The sequence below is a fragment of the Sabethes cyaneus genome, chromosome 2 (genome assembly GCF_943734655.1).
Source record: "Sabethes cyaneus chromosome 2, idSabCyanKW18_F2, whole genome shotgun sequence".
NCBI classification, from domain to species: domain Eukaryota; kingdom Metazoa; phylum Arthropoda; class Insecta; order Diptera; family Culicidae; genus Sabethes; species Sabethes cyaneus.
The window spans coordinates 232,094,522-232,114,989 of NC_071354.1; the positions used below are offsets into that span (position 1 = coordinate 232,094,522).

Here is a 20,468-nt window from a genome sequence, read left to right on the forward strand (position 1 = left end):
ATTTTCTCCGCTGTAAACTGCGGATTCTTCCATCCTGCTGAACGAGTTGCCAAATCATCTCTTCCAATCAAGGAATACTCAAGGTTAAGCAATCGTCATATTACCCAGCTTCACTATCTTGGATTGCAGCAAATTTTGAGATGTTCTGATGAAAAGGATGAGAGAATACATGGGAAGTGCCGGTGAGATCGTTTTGAATTTACTTATTCATCATGACTAAGATTTTCTGCATGCTAAACACAGTATCATGAATTTTATAATTTTAAATCTAACTTACTCATTTTTTATTGTAAATGTTGGTTTAATTGATAATTTTACATTTAACTTTCACTAATTTAGTTTTGTGTTAATTTGGAATAATTATATTCAATTATAACATACGCATATCAGAAATAATTCATATGTCTTATTTATCAATCAAGCTTTACAATGAATGCATTTTAATCATTTCTTTATTTAAGTTAGTTTATTAAGCAAATATTTTACTTCTTTTATGTTTTTTATCCTAACACATCTTTGGTAGTTGGTACGTCTTTCTCTTTTCAGAGAGCAAAATAAGGCGCTATTACCTTGGCCTATTGTAGCCTGACTTTGGCTAATGTCATAAGTTCATCCCCGAGGGTCCCGAGTATCACTTAACCTTTATCAGATACTCCCAACGAAACAAATTTACAGTTAATCAGAAACGGCTGGTACGAGATGTCCCCGTTTCTTCTTCCCCTGTTGATTTTGAAATGCATCTATGTATTAATAACTTATTCACACAAGATTTATTTCTTATAATCGTCTTTGCGGCAATACTTCACAGTTGGCCTGGCCGATTAAACATTTGCCATATATCTCTGATATTTTGCAAATGTTAATGCAGACAAGAAAATAATTTTAAATATTTCTTTGATTAGAAATAATTAAAATTATTTCCAGGAATCCTTTATTGAGGCTGTGTTGGTCTTAATAAGAATAAGAATAAGAAAAAGTAGAACTACGTCAAGAGTTTTAGTAACATCTTTTGCATCTTCATATAAGAATTTGTTCGTTCTTCAAAGAACGGTTTTCAGTAATTGATAAAACCTAGGAAAGTTGGAACTTAGGGCTTTTCACTCGGTTTTCTTTAGCAACACAAATTTATCCATCACCAATGCTACAGTAATAATACGTAGCGCAATTTTTCTTTGGCAGCAAAAGGCGAACGGCCCACTGGTAACTTTGCTCTGTTGTTCAGACTGAAATTGAAGTGCTCTATTTTATTTTACGTACATGATAGAATGAAGGACCATGAAAAATAGGTGTGGCCAATTCTTATCGCTTGCTCTGGTACATAACACGTGGTAAACCGGCGAACAGCATTATTCAAACGCTAGCTGAGCTACTGCCAACATCATTTGCCAGGGCAAACGAAAGTCACGCTCGACTCGTGCACTTTTGCAGTGTGTGTGCAGTGCAGTGTATTGGAGCTGGAGCACTCGTTTCGCTGCCGTGATGAAATATCTGGCTACTGAAGTTCTGGAATTTGCAGGAAATATGCTGCACGTGACAACAAAACGACCAGAAGCATCCCAGCTGGCCACTTGGAGTGGTATTTCATCGTGATTCAGGACCATACACGAACAGCTTCGTCGACCGCATAGCTGCTGTGGCTTTCCGGTTGGTCCGTTGCAACAAGCCGTGCCTGGTTAGCGGTTATCGGTACTCCAAGTTACCGAAAAGAGAATTACGTTAGGTCCGTTAGTGCAAGTTTATTGCAAGCTAGAGTTATGATAATAAAACAATCGGTCCTTTTAAGGGTCACACAACGATTGGAGAGTTTATTATATTTTCTTGCCCAGTACCGTAATAGCACAGGCAACGAGGGAAAAGTTGAACTTTCGCCATTGCGGACGACCAACAAATGGCGGGAATAAGTTTTCTGGTCACGGGTGACATTTTCTGCCACTTCCAAAACGACTGCAGCTTGTAAATGCTTTATTATCAGTGTCCTTCTTTTGTAAACCACAAAAATGTTTTGCGCAAAATTTTCAGCTTTTTTGAAAACTCGCGCGTACCGTCTACCGATTACCAGAGGAAAAACACTATTCAACGTAGAAACAGATTATTAAATTTATTTACTGTTTGGTTTAGTGTGGCTTCATGGATATAATTTTAGATTCGGTTGATGATTGAGCGTATACAACGTTACTACTTTGATAAACGTTACGTATGAAGGTCGTATACATGAAGAATCGTATTATTACATACATGGATACATCCTACTATCGCTACAAAGAGACTTACGGAGTCCTACGTCACCTAAGTTGGATGATTTTTTCAAAGAATATTAGGGAGAAGTTGAAGAAAAGCTCTTAAAGTCATCTAGCGGAGAATATAAAAAAACTACATTTTCTTTTTCCGCAGACATTATAGTTTTCTTTGCTCGGAATGTGTAAAATAAGAAAGGAGAATTATTTAAAGAGAAAGAGATTCTAATAATTTTTTTTTTTGGGAAATTTTCTTGAAGCACCGAAATTCGGCTGCAGCGGTGCCTTTGCAGGTCTGCAAAACACCCAGATCATTCTACATACGAAAACCCAAATGTTCAACTCAAACGTTACATCGATACTGCTGTATGAAACGTGGAAACGTGGTGCGTCCCAACGAAGACAACGCAAAAACTGCAGGTATTTATTAATCGGTCCCTGCGATATCGTGCGTGGTGGCCTGACTACAGGATATCCAATGAGGAGCAGCTCCATCGTCGATGTCATCAACGGCCGGTAGCAATAAAAAATTGTGAACGTAGGTGGAAGTGGATCGGACACACCTTGAGGAAAGGAGCGAACGAGATCTGCAGAGAAGCACTCGACTGGAATCCACAAGGACAGCGCAGAAGAGACAGACCCAGAGACTCATGGCAACAGGTGAGCTTAGCCAACGACATCTGGGCTATAGATGAGAACCTGTCCTGGCGACTGGTAAAAGCCGTGGCGGATATTCGTAGCAGTGGAGATCTCTGATTTCATCCCTTTGTTCGGACATGGACACATAAGTAAGTTTTTTTTATATCCTACTTCTCGGGTTTTCCTTGCCAATGCCGTCCAACAATACAGGCTAGGATAATTCGAAAAGCAACTGTGTTATATCTATTTTGTTAGTACTTTTACTGGAATCAGCACATAACGCTTTCACATAATTACCTTTATCTGAACAAAGGAAAGATCTTTCCCTTATATTTGAAATTCTACTAAGTTATTTTATTATACATTAATTAATGAAAATGTTGCAGAATATTTAATAAATTTGCTGCTTCATAGATATTTAATGCACACTGTAACCAAACAAAAGTTTATTATTTACGGACATATTAAAGCTTTTCTAACACAATTCACGAGCTTTTCATTCATCCATGTTGAAATAGCAAGCTTTCGGAAGCATTACCAGATCAACAGTAATAAAGCTACTCTAGTACGTTCAAGCTCATAGTAAGCGAATGAACATACCAAACATAACAAAGTACAAAATCGTCGTCTTTTTAGCCGGTTTGATTCAGAATGAACACAGCATGAGTGTTTCGCACTATTTTATATTCTTAAAGTCTTCAACATATATGCAACATATACCTACTTATTAAACTCAACCCTAATCCTATCTTATGGTTAATTTTACCAAGTGGTGAAAGAATATTTAGTATGGAAACCTTTTTCAACTTTTATCATCAACCAAACATCCCCCGGTGCCCTGGAATGATAGCATAAACCTATCAAGAGAGCCTCTGACACTTTTTCTGGCTTTTATGAGCCAGCCAGCCAGTCAATTAATCCTAGGCAGCTTGCATCCATTACACAGGTTGATTTTGAACCATCTAACAGCAACCAGAAGTTGTTTGTTTTTCTGCATGCTGTCTGAGGTTCTGACCACTGAGAGTTCCACTTTCCGAACCTGTGGTGTTCGATGATGCCATTTCTATCTAAAGTCCTCGTTCAGTGTTCTGTTGTGCCGCCACGCCGGCATATACTACTTACACTATACACTGACCACCACTCACGTGCGCGCGCTCTCTTCTCGCGAGCCGGAGCCGGACCAGGTGCCCGCGCGCAATCGGTTCGGTCGGTGCTTTTCGAACATTATTGCGAACGGCATCCGTCGAAGTGGCTCGCTGCCTGCCTGCTGCTTGGACTTCGTTTGATTCGATCGGTGAATTTCAGTTACTCAATGTCCGTGCTCCGTGAATGACACGAAACAACAGTAGTGCTAGTGGAAGCTTTTCTAGCTTTAGTGCGCTCGCTCTCCGTGGAAGTAGTTAGTTTGTAGCGACTAGATAGTACCTCAGATAGATAGTTTTTCCTTCGAGTGGATCGATCTGATAGTTGATAGAATTTCCACCACCGTGAATAGCTTATTAGAGGGATTTCCCGGTGATTCCAAGAAATGTACTTCTACTGCACAAGCTGTTTTACGATGTAAATTTGCACAGCTGTCGACGGTAAATCTGCGTTCCACATACAATTAATCGATGCTCGACTGCGTCAAGTGTGGCCAAGTGTGGAAATGTGTTGAGAAAACTTGTTTTCCTCTCTACGTTTTATCTAAGCGGAAAGTTAGCCAATAGCGAAAGCTCAATTCGGAGGACATCGCTGTTTGAAAGAATTTACGGTGGTGACCATCATGTAGGAGTTGATGGCAGCCTAGGCTCAAATTATCGTCTTCGATTACGATATACCTACAGTCGAAAGTGTCATGTGCAGCTAAACTACTGTTCGGGAAAGAGAATAAACAAACAAGTGTCGAGCCTCTCGAATCGACATCGTGTTATGTGCAGTGCAATGTCATTCCGCTAGTCTACGTTCGATTCAGCCAGCAACCAGTAATAGTGGAAGCCCCTTTGAAAGTGAATGCCGAGTGTCTGGCGACGCATAAGTGGAATAAAAAATAAATAAGAATCGACTTTCGAGAAAAGAAAAAAAAACAAAATTGTTAAATCTTTGCATCACCCGTCGGTTGTCGGTTGGAGCGTGAGCATACGCTTATTTACTATCCATTGGCTACCAGTTCGTGGCTCGAAAACCCAACCAGCGGCAGGGTGGCAAATCGAAGCCGAGGAATCGGTCAGCGGACGGCGCGCGCCCGGTGTTAAACAAGCACGCTGAAACATGGTGCAATGGACGCTAGTTTGGGCCGGTATCGGACTCCTAACGGCCGTTTGCGGCGCTCTGCTTGGATTGGTCGTTTTCCCAGGCGCGGTGCATGACAAAATCATTGAGGTGAGTGCTGCTTAAACGATTTCGATTGGACATTAAAATCGAATTATTACCATGCGTTTTAACAATCAAAAGGAACCTAATTGACTATGAGATCTTAAGTGTAAATTTGATTATCAAATTAATTTTTATGTTCTTTCTGAACTGTCACGGAAGGATTTGTTCTTGCTGTGAAGTTGGACCGCACTTCATTCATTGAATTGAACTATTGCGGTGTACCTCGTTTTACTCCATTGCATTTCAAGTTAACCTAGCTTTTCTTGAAAAAGTGGTCGACTGGTAGCCACAGTGAGATGAGTACCAATCAGGGCTGATGTAGGCAATGAAACCAATTACGTTGATTTGTGGCGGCTCAGATCAGATGTCAAGGCTAAGTGGAACGTTTAACCAGGCTGTGGAAACTGAGCAAGTAATCATCACAAACCATAAAAAAGGGATGCTTGCATGTGGATTTTTTTGTTATTTTTGGTTTAAAAAATGACAAATTTCCGCTCAAACATGGGGGCAAAAGCTACCCACAAATCATCACTATTGTACTCTGCTGAGCTCAATTTTTTTTAAAGCATTTCCAATTAATCATAACTTTAAAACATTCCAATCATTAAAGCTTGCTTATCAGCCAATAATCAGTCGAGTCACAAAAAGTTTTCTAAGAAAATGTTCTAAGAAAAAGCCGCATTCCGAACGAACCAAAAAGATTTACGCAGATTCTCTGGCATTTCTCGCATTCGATTCGTGTAGTGGAATTCTGCAAAAGATTCTTACAGAATGCCGTACTTATAAAACCAACATTTTTGTATGAGAATCCAACAGGCGAATCCTCAGGATTCCTATAACTCGGTAAGGGAATCCCCTTTACTATGAAATAGGAATCCTCGGAATTTTGAAAGCAGGTCCTGTATGTGTTAGTAAGCAAGGGATTTGACCACAACTTCGTTTCCTTTTGAACAACAATGCTTACTACTGTAGTGAAGATTTTCCAAGTTTCACTTTCACATATCTGAATCTGTCAGTAGGATCATGCCTTCTGTGAAAATATCTTTAAAGTGAACTCCATAGAACATAAGCCATTAGATTTCGTTTGACTGAAAGCCGTCATCGCGCGTCTAAAAAATAGTTGGACGAACCCGCAACTGTGTACTTATTCCCCACAATTCCATAAATTTCAGATTGACCCACCACAGATACAGATAGTAATCTAAAAATGTTACAATTTTGTTCTTCAAGGTTGTGATGTTTGACTTCATTTTTTTATTATTTGGCCTTTCTGAGCTCATAGCTTTTAAATCTGTAAGCTAATTGCAATAATTTTAGAATTTATTGAAATGTATTATGAAAAAATATTGAAACACAAATATATATTTTATAATTATGAAATTTCAACATATCAAAGATACAGAAACGTTTACTTTCTTGTGTTTGACATGCAATTTTCTAAAGAAATTAAGCTTCGTTAATACTAATGGAGACGCTTTTAAGTTTTTGCTATTAGATGCACTGATGGAAACTCAAATGACGCAATTATATCTCATTCGACGGATTACTGGTGAGGTTGTTCTATTTTTTCCCATATGTGCTCCATTTCACTTTATGTTTAATAATATTATATTATTCATATCGTCTATTACTGGGTACATGAACACCTATGAATATTGCGTGAGTTTTTGCGCATCCTCTTAAAGTAAGTGTTCAACTAACGTATCCATTTCTACAATCGTAAGGACATGGCCAGGTGTATGGTGTACTGACGGGTACACCATATCAGCCACCCATGGTGTGTACGGTTGTCTATGCTATGCTATGGAGACGCTTTTAAGTTTTTACTTAACAAATACAATACCAAATTTGAATATAAACCTAATATTTCCATTCAGTTGCTAAAAACATCCTTTTCTTTGCAGTTCAGAAACAAAAACCATGCGTCTCCATTGCATCATTGAACAACCGCATTTCTTTAATAAAAAATTGTACCTTTTTAAACTTTTCATGTTGTGTAAAAATATCTGGTGTCACTTTAATTTAACACCATGAAAACACGAAAAAAACAATATTTCCAATGATTTTGCAGGAACGTTAGACTTCAAACCAAGTGCTTTGCTAAGAGGGTCGAGATTTTTCAATCGATACCAAAATTATTAAAATCGATTCAGCGGTTCAAAAGTTTTGAATTTGTAAAAATAGGTCTAAAGGCAAAAATTGGCAAAATTATGATTTTTGGAATTCACAAGCTCAAAATATGGCAAAAGTAGTAAGTTCTACACACTACCTTCAAATAATGTGTTCTTTTTTTGTTTGTTCAACTTTCAGAATTTAGTTTCAGAGGCTTGTTTATGACGCATTGTGAAGTTTTAGAGCATCTAGTAGAGATTTATGCTCATATAGCAGAGAAAAGATGCTAAAGAATATCCGTTTTATTGCAGGTAATACAAAATACCATGCAGCTCCATTGCATTTTCGCAAAACCTCAAAATACCTAAAAAATTGTAAACTAAAATTAAACTAAAAATTATACAATTCCAATCTCTTGATATGTTATGTAAAAAGCTCTCAGCTTTCCAGAAAAAAATTCAAAATTGGGGGTCTTTTTGGGCTTCTTCTTCTTCTACCTGCCGAGAGCCGGAGTGACTCTTGCCGTATCAAGAGTTCCTCTCCACTGTACTCGGTCCTGGGCTACTCGTCGCCAATTTGTTGAGGTTCTCAACCCAGGCGAGTTGATTTTAACCTAGTTGAGCCATTCTTGGTGCCGGTCGGGTTCTTGAAGAGAACGGATTTCACTGCACAGTCGTCCGGCATCCTTGCGACGTAGCCGACCCACCGTAGTCTCCCAACTTCCGCCAGAAGTACGATGGGAATCTTTCCAAGTAGTGCCTGCAACACGTGGTTCCTACGCCTAAGCCACTCTCCGCTATCCGTTTGTACTCCGCCAAAAAAAAGTCCGCAACACCTTTCGTTCAAATACGGCAAGTGCACGTATGTCTTCCGCCAGCAAAGTTACAGTCTCAAGTCCGTGGAGAACTACCGGTCTGATCAGTGTTTTATACGTCGTCAGAAGAAGCATCTCGCGGAGGGCATAGTAGGGTCGATTTCCAGCTTGAATGCGTCGTTGAATCTCCTTACTGGTATTATTGCCGGCGGTAACCGGAGATCCCAAATATACGAGCTCATCAACCATTTCCAGTTCATCGCCGTCAATAGTCACTGCCCGTGGCAGGCAAACGTTGCTTTCTCTGGATCTGGAACCTCTTCCTACCATATATTTGGTTTTCGCCGCAACCCCCTGTGCGATTGGAAAAGACTCGAGAGCGCCTCCAAAACGCGCACGTAGCACATCATTCGCTCCAGGATAACTTTGTTCAGCCGCGTCAGTTTGTCCGGAAAACCGTTCTCGTGCATTATCTGCAATAGCTGTTCACGCTCGACTGTATCGTATGCTGCCCTGTAATCCACGAAAATATGATACGTGGGCACGTTGTACTCCCGACATTTCCGGAGGATTTGTCGGAGAGTAAAGATTTGATCCGTAGTAGCACGGGCCCCCATAAAGTCCGCCTGATACTGTTCTACAAATTCTTTTGCTATCCGGAATAGACGACGCAACAAACTCTTGTATGTTGTATGCAGGGTTGATGTGCACTTTTTTCTTCGTATTTGCTCTTTTGACTACAGTGCCTCATTTTTTTGAAACGATGATTCTACAATTGATGAAGGGACGGTAAGGGAAAGTAATGAAGAAGGATTTTTTGAGAATGTAGGGGAAAGAGTGGAAAGGAAGGGGGGTAATAGGTAGCTACGCTTAACAAGTTGTCGTTGTGACTCCTATCTTTTGTCCAATGCTGGAAGGTGCATGGGTCGAACCAAGCTATAATCAGAGATTATAACCGGATTTAAACCCACAACACCTGCCAGGGCGTGTGGCTCGCTGGTACCCGTGTACCTTTGAACCATAGAGTCGCTGGACAAAAGAAGTCTGCACAACCTTATGAACCGTAGCGACATGGATTGGGCTATTTTTAGATACAAATTGTGCCTCTTCCTCCACCTACTGTAGAAACCACCGACCGAGAAGGTGGAGAAAGAGGCACAATTTGTGTAATCTTTTGTATTTATAGCGTTACAGAGCTGCAATGCCATCGATAGCAAAAAGAGTGCTCTTTTGGCTACCAGCGGAGTATCAGCCCCATAGCGCCATAAATATAAAAGACAAAACTATACTTTCTTCAACAATATTGTAGATAATAATCAACTCTACAATTGGTCTATACGTCACAGATTCGAATTTTGTTTGACTGAGATGCTGTAGTCAAATGAGCAAAAATAAAGTAAAAAGAGCAAATCAAGCCTGCCAGATGGTAACGACCCAAGTGGTATTACAAGATGGCTACAGTTTTCCCCTGCACTGTCGTAAATGTTCGGTTAGTACTGGCTGAATGATAGCTGTTCTTCCGTGAAGAAATATCAAACGTGAGCTCTATCGAATCTTTTCAGGTAGGCGGCCGCCACGTAGCCAGGGGAGGGGGAGCTGGGGACCTTGAGAGGCTTTGTGCAGAAGAGTCAGAAGATATGAATTGAAATGATCACTACCGCAGGCTTTTCCCTACTTCAAATATTTGGCTCCGCATTTGAACTGTATAAAAGAACCAGATTAAAAAAAACCGATTCAACCATCTCCGAAAAACAGACGACTAAAGCATCACCCACTAATGCAGTCAAATGGAAAAGACGACATACTCTAATTAGAAAACTTAGAAACGTAGAAAACTTAAATTAAAAGGAGGAAAATGAGGAAGTAAAATTGAATATTAAAGGAGATGGTAGAAGATGCGAATTGGAAGAACAACAGAATAAAACAAATAGAGAAAAATCGCGTGGTGAGATAGAAAGGTAAATTAAAAAAAAAGACATGCGGTAGGTGAACAAAGGCAGACGTCTATAAACGCTCTAACCAAAAAAATAAAATGCACATATTTTCGCATATGCAATGCAATACATATGCAAAAATTAGAAAGGTTGTATTTCAGACACAACCGCGTAGCTGGCGTAGAACTACGTTAGGTGGGTCTTTGCGAAGAAACCTTGAATATTAAAGAAAACCATTCTCATTGTATGTATGTATGGCGTAAAATAGCGTTAAGTAAATAATAGTGCTAAATAATTGTAACGTATTTTTGATGTGTAATTTGGTTTTTTGTGTGTTTTGTGATGCCAAAAACGAATATTTTTACCAGTGCCAAAATCGGAGTATTTTCGGGTAGAAATCTCCGTCACGCACCCAGCTATTAACAAAATTCTAGGAAAAAAAATTAAATCTTTAAAATAATATGCTATTGGCATTAATAAGAGCCATTTCTAGATCTGGCTTCCCGCACCGACAATTATCAAAAAACAACCTTGTCGTGCAGATGCCAGTTACATAATTCTATTCTTTGCCATCAGAACATATTCGCACTTGTCTGCTCTCTCATTCCACGGCTGCAACCAGGGATGGCACAATAACTTTGACTCAATCCACATTCATTTGACAGTACCGTCTCAGCCAAGCAAAATTTGACAAAGTTTTATATGGGACATTTGTAGAATTAGTTATTATCTACAATTTTGCTGAATAAAGTTTTGCTGTATCTTTTGTACTTACGGCGCTATAATGCTAGTAACTCGTTAATGACTAAATGAACGTTCACTTAGTCACTAAAGAGTTACTAGCATTGTAACACTGTAAATACAAAATATACAGCAATACTTTATTCAGAAAAGTTGTAGATAATAACTAGTTCTTCAATCGTCCCATATATAACTTTTTCAAATTCTGCATGACTGAGACGGTACTGTCAAATGAATGCGAATTGAGTCAAAGTGATTGTGCCATCCCTGGCTGCAACCGTCAGGGCACGAAAATTGATTTACTTTAGCCAGACCATGACTGCATATGTGCCTCTTAGTTGGCCTCGAGGTACGTCACTGGTCTAATTAGCCGGATGTCGCATCTTCGAGTCTCGACTAGGAGAGGCTGATAAAGTCAATAGAATCGTTGCACTAGCCCTACAATTGTCCTGCATTCTTACATCTGGCTGCGAGGTTTGTCTAATCTAATCTAACCTCACACTGACGCAGCCAGTTTTTGAAAGCATCCTGGAAAATGACGATTACTTGAATCAATCATTTTTCTTGTCAACGACCAGGCCCACTGCGCAGCATGTACCGCAGAGAGAATTCCAAAGATCCAGAACTAGTACCTAATTCCATTAAACTCTTTGAAATTAAGAAGAAGGAAGAAACCGTGGAGCTCCCGCACCAAACGCTTCCCATATACATAGATAATGATTTGCCTAAAACTACATTTGTAAGGTTAGAAACTGAATACCACACGACCCTGCAGCTCCTAGCTTAGCAACTCACTTATACAAATTGAAGTCAGATATGGCCACGAGGAGGCGCTAGGTAGGGGCTTGGGATGGCTAGTGCAATGTTGGGCGCTTTTTCCTCGTTGCCTTCCCCATGTCATACCTTTACAGATGGCTGCGAAGTCTGTCTCGTATAAAAACAGAAGATCAAATCCAAATTTCCAAATCGGAATGTTGCACCTAGAATTTGTTTTGTACAATAACATTCCAAAGGACTATGTCTATGTCTATGACTAAATCGGATTACCACTGGTGGGTGGTCCAAGCTTAGATCGAATTAGAAAGCTACTGTAATCAGCTCGGACGTCGCGCAGCGATTGAATAACGATAATGGCTTTGCTTTTCTTTTTACAGACAGACAAACAGACACTGAGCCTGCAAGTCGTAGGCGAAATTTGTATCTGTCAAGAATAAAATATACATAGTAGAATTGAAGTGGATAAGTTTTCTTTTTATTTAATTTCCAGGATTCGTATTCTACTAAGACACTCCAAAAACTTCAGTCAGTTTCTTTTTATGCCATTTGAATAGTCTTTACAAATCAAGAAGGTAGCAATACGCAACCGCCACAACTTTATCCTGCTTCTCTGTCTTGAAGCAGCTGCAGCAGCAGGCACAACCACAAGCTTGGTGAACCTAATCATCGTCTGTGCCTGGGAAGCTAGGCAATCACACGGAAAATGTATGGGAAAATTTGAACTTGAAAGTTTCCGTTGTTTTTCACTATGTAGAGATTGTTAAACAATCTTTTCAAGACAGCTATGAAATTGCTGCATCTTTTATGAATCGAATGGTAATGCGAACCATCAAAATCCGTTCTCAATTGGAAGAGTTGTTAGCGTTCAAAATCTTTCATTCTTTCGTTACGTTGGCCTCAATCCAAATTTTGAATTGACACCCTGCGGTAAGACGTAGTTCTACGTCAAAAAACATGAACGGAAAATTAACTGTTTCAAACCAAATGTTTATTTGAGCGTCTTAGTAGAATACCCGAAACGACAAAAAATAAATGCGTATTTCGTAAACAGTCCAAGTTAGTTAGATACTTATGAAGGTCTCACGTCGAGACCGAAATACGTATTTATCAATAAAACACAGTAGTAGAATTAAAGGATAAAAATTACTTTTGTTTTCTTATTTTTTATCGTTTTTATGAACGGGTTAAAATTTAAATTTCCAGTTAACAACGTTAACGCCGTTTTACAGTAAATTTATAATTAAGACGATTTTTTCGACAATTTTTGGATTTTAAAGTTTTTTTTCGGCCTAAACGGGTTTCTTTTACGCGTTACGTATTCCTCGTGTGAAAAAAATCATTTCATTGTTTTTTCTTAATCTTTTCATCTTCTTTTCTCTACAGCTTTTCACAGCTGTTCCATTTTTCGTCCTTTTGAGTCCTGATTTCCCTCTTAACTTTCTCTTTTCGGTCCCGTTTTTCTTCGTTTTCAGGCCCATTTTTCTCTTCCTTGGCTCGTTTTTAATTATTTTCTTCCCTGTTTTGTTTTTTCTTATCTTCCGTCAGTTTTCGTACTTTTTTCCTTTTTTAACTCCTTTACTATCCAATTCTTCGTTTTCGTCTGTTTCGTTCTTCTTCTCATCATGTCATACTTTTCCTCCTTTTTTGTCACGGTCTGATTTTCTTTTCCGTTTTACCCCGTTTGTCTTCCGTATTCATTTTTTCTCACCTGTTTCTGTTTCCCTCTCGTTCTTCCTGTTTTTCTGTTTTCGTTTCTCCATTTTTTACACCCGTATCCTCTTTTCCTCATGTTCTATTCCGATTCTCTTGTTTTTTGTTAGGTTTTCTCTCATTTACAGTCGAGTATATCCTCATTTTGTTTTTAGTTTTCCATGTTTTCCTTATCGTTTTTCCTTCTATTCTCTCGTTTTTTTTCTTTCCTTTATCAAAACTTTTTTCTATCCAGTCTTCTCTTTTTCTCACCTTGTTTTCCCTCTTTTCCTCTTCCGTTAACTCTTCTTCCACTTTTGTTTATTTTTAAGTCCGGTATCTTCTTTCATTCTGACCCGTTTTAATCGGCTTTCTTTTTTTCATTTTCTCTCTTGTGTGTTTTCAATTTTTCCATCCCGTTTGTCCATTTTTGTTCTTTTTTATACTTTTTCTCCTCCTGTCTGATTTTTTCTTGTTCGCTTTTTTTTGTCTGGAGAGCAACAGAAGTTACAGTAATTCATCTTTTCATAGCAAAAACAGTTTGTTATGAAAATGTTTGAAAATTTTCTTAGCACATTTAGTACAGATGGATTATCGATGGATCTAGAGTTAGTCTGTCTCCTGTTGCTCTCCAGAAAAAGAAGCAAGAAAGGAAAAATGAGACTGATAAAAACGAACAAAAAAGAGCTCGAGTGACAACATGGTAAAAACTGCAGAAACGAAGAAGACGAAAAAAAGAGGAAAACGCGAGAGAAAATAACAAAAAACTGGCATTGAAAAAAAGGAGAATGAAAGAAAAAACGAAGATTCAGAATAGGAGGGAAAACGAGACATAAAAAGGGAAAAAATGGAAGAGAAAAATAGAAAAAACGAAGACACTGCACAACAAACGAAACAGAAAAGAAAACCAAGAAAACGAGAAAGCAAATGAAGCTAAACTGAATAGAAAAGAGAAAAAAACAAGATGGAAATGGAGGAAAAGAAAGCATAGAGAATAGAGAAACGAAAACAGGAAAGAGATAGAAAAAATATGGGGACAACAGGGAGAAAAAATGAAGATAGAACACAAAAGTGATAAAACGAAAAATAAAAACAGAATGTGACAGAAATGAAGGACATAATAAGAGGAAGAACGGAACAGATAAACGAAAACCCGAAAAGAAAAAGAAGTTAAAAAGCGAAAAAAGACGAAAACCATTTGGAAAAGAGTACACGGAAGAAAACCATTTGTACATTGTACATTGTACATTTGTACAAATGTACAAAAAATCAAAAAATGTACCACCTTGCTCGCTGCGCTCCTGGCCGTCTGTTTTCTACCGGATTTGAAGCAAGCATTATTTTTGTAGGGTAGTTGTCCGGCATTCTTGCAACATGCGTTAACCTTTACCCACCTTTTGAATGGTGGATTCGCCATAAAGTTGTGCGACTCCATGATTCATCCTCCGCCTCCATAATGCTCCGTTATCCTGTACGATGCCGAAGATCGTTCTTAGAGCAGGCGTCCTTCGAAAGTTCCGAGTACTCGAAGGGCCTCCATGAGCATTGTCTTTATGCACGTAAAGTACTTCATCTTTAATGAGCGTCTTGTGTGTGGTACACTTTGTACGGGGGCTTAGTTTATTCGACTGCAATTTGCTTGTGAAGCCCATATTAAGCATGATTTCCGCTGATAATATGTCTTCGAATCTTAGAGCTAGAAGAGCTCATTTCCTCCTATTAAATCGTACGTTGCTTTGAAGCTTTCAAACAAATAGTTTGCCGGTGAAAATGTCTTAATTGAATGACACTTATCCCAAGAAAGCTTCAGAACACCTTTAGCTTCAGAATGTCCAGACATCTTTACATAATCTTTGATTCTAATGTTTCTTTGTTCTAAGCACACACGATTTATTATCTGCTAATTGCAAAAAGAGAGTGTATTTTGTCGGAACCCCATTCTAGCAAGTCATTATCCATCAATCGTTGTCGACTAACAGATGAGGCGAAACACGAATGAGAATCGAAACAATATTTGTTTTCGATTTTCTTATTCCGTAGCTTTCCTGTTCAATCATCGGATGTGTCAGCGAAAGATCAATGCTTACGTCAATCGTCAATTGTTAGAACTACCGATCTACCCTCGACTGTAGAACATTCTCTTCAAACAAATTTATTCACATTCAACGTCCCGGCTTATCATGGCAGACCTTTGTTCTCGAATTAAAGGAAAATCTGTATTTTTCCAATCACTGATTGCGATCATCGTTTGTTCGACCTGTACATACCTACTTACAATTTAGTCGTTATCATGTTGGGCGCCGATACGCCCGCCGGTGGGGATTTCTACGGACGCAATTAACGATTTAGATTAGTTCGGTTCCCGAACGAGATCGCTTGTCAGAATTATTTACGCATCGTGGGTATCAGTCACCCGCACAATTTTCTCGAATGTTCAGCGTAATTTAATTGTTCCAGCCGACCTGAGCCGGCCTGGTCCAGGCCGCGGAAAATTACGCAAGCGGGTGTGTGTGTCGAGTGTGTAATCTCTAGAGCATTCGAGTTGCTCACCCATCGTAATTAATAGTCGATCTGTGTCGGTAGCAGGAAAAACTACAAATCTCCACAGTTTTTAGTCCCGGTACCGTTAATCTGACAAATCTCTCGCAGTCGGAGGCTGCCTTACATAACAAGTAGCACCTTTGTTTTCTGGCGTACGTACTAGAGGCGTTGCCATTGGCAAACTCATCAGACGTAATACCGTTTTTTCGTCGCACCTTGCTAATGTTTGTACTAACTCTAGTAGACGATGACTATTTAGGAAGCCACAAGCTGAGGTGCCTAGCAGTAAACTAGCTCATGCTAATTGCATCTAGAATCTGTGAATAACACACTACCTTTGAACTGTTTGTAGTATCATCTCGGTAAAAAAAATCTAACTTTGAAATATAGCTGACAGGGAAGAACAGATCACACTATGTGGTGGATCACATATGGTAACACGCTCAAGTTCAAGTTCGTCGCTAATGAAAAATGTCTCTGGTGTGAAAAACTGCAGCAAATACTGACGTCGAGGTAGGTACGGCTAATCTCAAACGCAATCGTAATTCAGTGTTCAACCGTGTGTGCCGTGAACACGCGGTATGTGGGTGGTTTGATAAAAAAAAGCTGGTTCAACTGGTTTATGACAGTACAGCACGTCCCGAAACGTAATTGCTTCCCGATTAGCATCTCCCCAACACTCGCTGCGCTGATTCCGCTGGTCACGAAAAAGATTATCTTTTGTTAAACTTTTTGTAGCCTGAACTTTTTTCTGCAAGTAATCCCGCAGTCATCAAAAAATTGATGGTTTTCTAGTTTATTGACTGAAAGATTTACGTTGTACGATTTCTACGAACTACTTTTCTATTAAAGTTCTCATTCGGTGATTCATTCACCGTGTTCCTCCTAGCAGCTGGTTTTAAGTGTTCTCTAATACATAGAACTTCCTGATGATTTCTAGTCAGTCGATTCCGGGTGACAATCACCGTACTTAACCCCACATACTTAACATACTTTACGCCACTTGAGCAGCAATTTAAATCCAAAGAAAAAAGACGTAGAAAATCCGTCCAACAACCGGTGGCGGCGGTGGCGACCAAGCGTACTACCCTGGCGTTCGATGCAAACACGTTCCCTTCCTTTTTCGAATAATTTTATCGAAATATGGATAACCTTGCTCGTTTTTTTTTCTTCACTGCCAACTTGTGCTAGTGTCTTCTTTGTAATAGTTTTTTACTTTTCCATTGTAGTAAATCGTTTACCTGTTCGATTCAAGCACGGCTTGTCCATTAAATGCACACGAGCTCCTTGGTGCGGTGGAAAGTAAACAAGTGAGTTATTTATTTCACACACAGGGAATATCCAAATATTTCAATTAATTTTCTGGGGAAACCTTCAAAAGAGGTGAAGCGTAATTCGCTACGTGCCAGCAATTTCGATTGCGATTGACATCGGTTACCTGGTGGATTGGCTATTAGTGCATTTTAGAGGCCCGATATGGCGTGTCGTTGCTGAATAGTATGTACACATATATTATAATACTTCAATCGATAGATCCTTGGTAAAAGCTAGTAAGCATGCATCGATAAGTTCATTGTCACACACGTTACCAGCAACGGCGGGTACGTGATTTGCGGTTGAACTGCGCACTTCTGCTGCCCTGCATCGGTCACACCTGGATTGGACTGAATCATTGCGCTTAGGCATTGTTCAATGAATTCTGAAATTTTGATTGATTCATTATGGATGATGACAAGAACTTTCGGAACAGAACAGGGCACTGTGGGTAGTGAAGTTTTTATTCCCTTTTTGAACACCATTGACGGTGGTTTCTGACCAAGAAAACAAAAAATTCAGAATAGCTAGGAAAAGGCTCTTCAACAATCGTTAATGATCGACAATCATTTTCAATAAAGAAGCTGTGCTGTAACCAACATGCGGAACTGTAGTCTTCAAAGAGATCAGACATCATTAAGATAATAAATTTAGATACATTCAAAATCTTAACCCTACATTCCATGATAAGATTCCAATATTTCCGATATAAGTGCTTGTAAAAATGAGTAAAGATTTTAGTGACTACCAGGAAAGGAAACTCTTGCTAATGATTATTATCACCGGCCATTTGCATATTTGGCGTGTGAATTGATCGTTCCTGATACGTTGAACAAAAAAAGCGAGGGAGGCTGTTCTGTTGTACTTGTATTATGAAGGAGTTACAAATTGCATTTCGACAGAGTAGGGCTTTGTGTCAAGGCTAACGACAGCCGACGACGAGACGAGAAATGACCTTTATTTTATGCAATCGACGATAAACTCTGCTGATAGGCAAGTGGCATCGCAAAAGCACATTGTTTGATAATCATTGAATGCACAAAGTAAGTAGTCAATTAATCAAATTAATATCCTCAATAAATGCAGTCTCAAAAGCTGTGAAGAAATGCTCTCTTAAAACCTACACACGGAGATTTTTTTTTATTTACCGGTTCAGCTTAGTTGAAGAGCCAAATCAACAGCAGCACACACAGCGATTCCGATGAAGGTTTCGAGGGTTGATTTTGTGTTACGAAAATCGGCTTGCATCTTCGTGCGGTGGCGGTGTCTTCTTGAGACTTGACCGTCGTTGATCGTCGGATGTTGGTGCAACCAGGCGTGGAAAAGTTTTCCTTTTGCAGACACGCCGTTGTTTGGTTTGGTTGGTGACTTACTGGATAGCCGGAAAACAAAGGGGTTTGGATGGAAGCCAAATGCTTTTTTTTTTTGAGTGCGCATGTGGAAAGTTTTTTAGACCTTGTTAGAGGAATCAAACAATAGATTAGTTTCGTTGATTCGGAATTGTATTTAAGTTGCTGTCGCGTGGATTTTTTGTCATCATTATAAGGTTCGTCGCTTGAAAGGCTACATTTATTGCTTCATCAAGGGAAAAATCATTCCGAATTTATTTAAATTAATATTCATTAACATTCAAAACGTTCGGACTACTAAAGGCACTACCTACAAGCGTTCAATTTGCATGAAAACATTTAACACAACGCCCATCATGATTGATTACAATCGTGAAAATTATTCAAAGCGAACCAAACACAGATCACTATCGCTTATTGTCGAAGAACTGCTTTGAGGCGGCTCCAACTTCGGTTAGGTAAGTGATTTCGCCGATCGAGTTCCAATCGAGCAACTTTTCAGAAACTTTACGGATGAACTAAATTTCGAAACTGAGAACTTGACACGTCTTAAATAGATAATTCACCATTCATTGGAGTGGAAAAATAAGTGTGGTAACGCTCATTTTATATTTATTTCATATTTAAATGAATGGAACTTTTTGTAGCAGGCACGATGCATAAAAACTAATTTGGCAAGTTTGGGCCGGTCTCCAAAAATTACGACTTTCTTTGCAGCTGGTGGCTCTTCATTTGCATAATATGATGCGCCCCAATCATCATAATCTGCGAGGCTTTATTAAATAACAACATATCGTCAGCATAATAAAATAGAAATATGTTTTTATGATCTAATCTTTCACTAGCGCTCGTTTTGGACCTTGCTAAAAATAAACTGCACCTCTAAATGTAACTAATCTTACAAAGATATCCAAGACAAATTTATTCCAAAGTCACTCTCTTGACTTTCGTCTAAGCAAGCTTTAACGATGTAATTTTCAAGTAAATCACCATTTTATTACCCGAGGTAGGTGATTCGACAATCTTTTATTGACCTCTTATATATTAGTATTGGTTTTCTTAAGGAACATAAAGCATAGTGTATAATAATTTAATATTGGCTAATATAGGCTAATAAAACAACATGGGGACAACCCATTAAGAAAAAAAGGTAGCAGGATACTTTAAGCTGACGCGGTTGTGTATCGAAGAGAACTATTTTACATTCAGGGGTAACTATATCTCAGACTACTACAAACAGTTGAAAAGTGCGCCAATGGGCAATCCACTATCGCACCGTTCATGTGCGTACTGTTTATAGCTAATCTTGGAAGTGAGCTGGAACAAAATCGGTTACTCCCGACAAGATGGTGGCAATACGTCAATGATGTTTTCAACATCATAAACATAAACCAGTGAGATCGGTGAGCTTTCTATATTCTATTATTCGAGCTTATTTCTTGCCTTTTTTTTTTGTAAAACATTTCGCCACCAATAAACAATTTTACATAAAAGTAACCAATGTAAAATTTCTTATTTGACTTGGTGAATTATTGAATTGAATTATTTGGTTGGTTGAATCGCGCACGTAGTACATCACTCGCTGCAGGGTAGCTTTGATTAGCCGCGTCAGTTTGCCCGGAAAATCGTACTCGTGCATTATCAGCCATAGCTTTCAACATAGCTTTCGCGTTCAACTGTATCGTATGCTGCTCTGAAATCCACAAAAATATGATGCGAGGCCACGTTGTACTTTCAACATTTCTAAGAGTAAAAATTTGATCCGTAGTAGCACAGGCCCCCTAAAACCCGCCTGATACTGCCTTATGAGTTCTCTTGCTATTGGGGATAGACGATGAAACAAAATCTGGGAGAGCAACTTGTTAGCGCCATTGACCAGCGCCACGGAGCAAACACGGATCGAAATATTCGGCAGCGGCCTAGGTGACAAATCAAGAGTCACGAAAAGAAACTCGATTCTTGAAACTGC

General features: G+C 39.1%; 1 protein-coding gene across 2 annotated transcripts in view; it reads left to right on the forward strand.

Moving 5' to 3' along the window:
- Positions 1-4,116: 4,116 nt before the first annotated feature.
- Positions 4,117-20,468, forward strand: part of LOC128738453 (sensory neuron membrane protein 2) — a 58,357-nt gene continuing 42,005 nt past the window's right edge. For both annotated transcript variants that reach the window (XM_053833594.1, XM_053833593.1), the window contains exon 1: positions 4,117-5,234. In XM_053833594.1, coding sequence (XP_053689569.1) covers positions 5,124-5,234 — 111 coding nt within the window. In that variant the 5' untranslated portion in view covers positions 4,117-5,123. The remainder of the gene's footprint in view (positions 5,235-20,468) is intronic.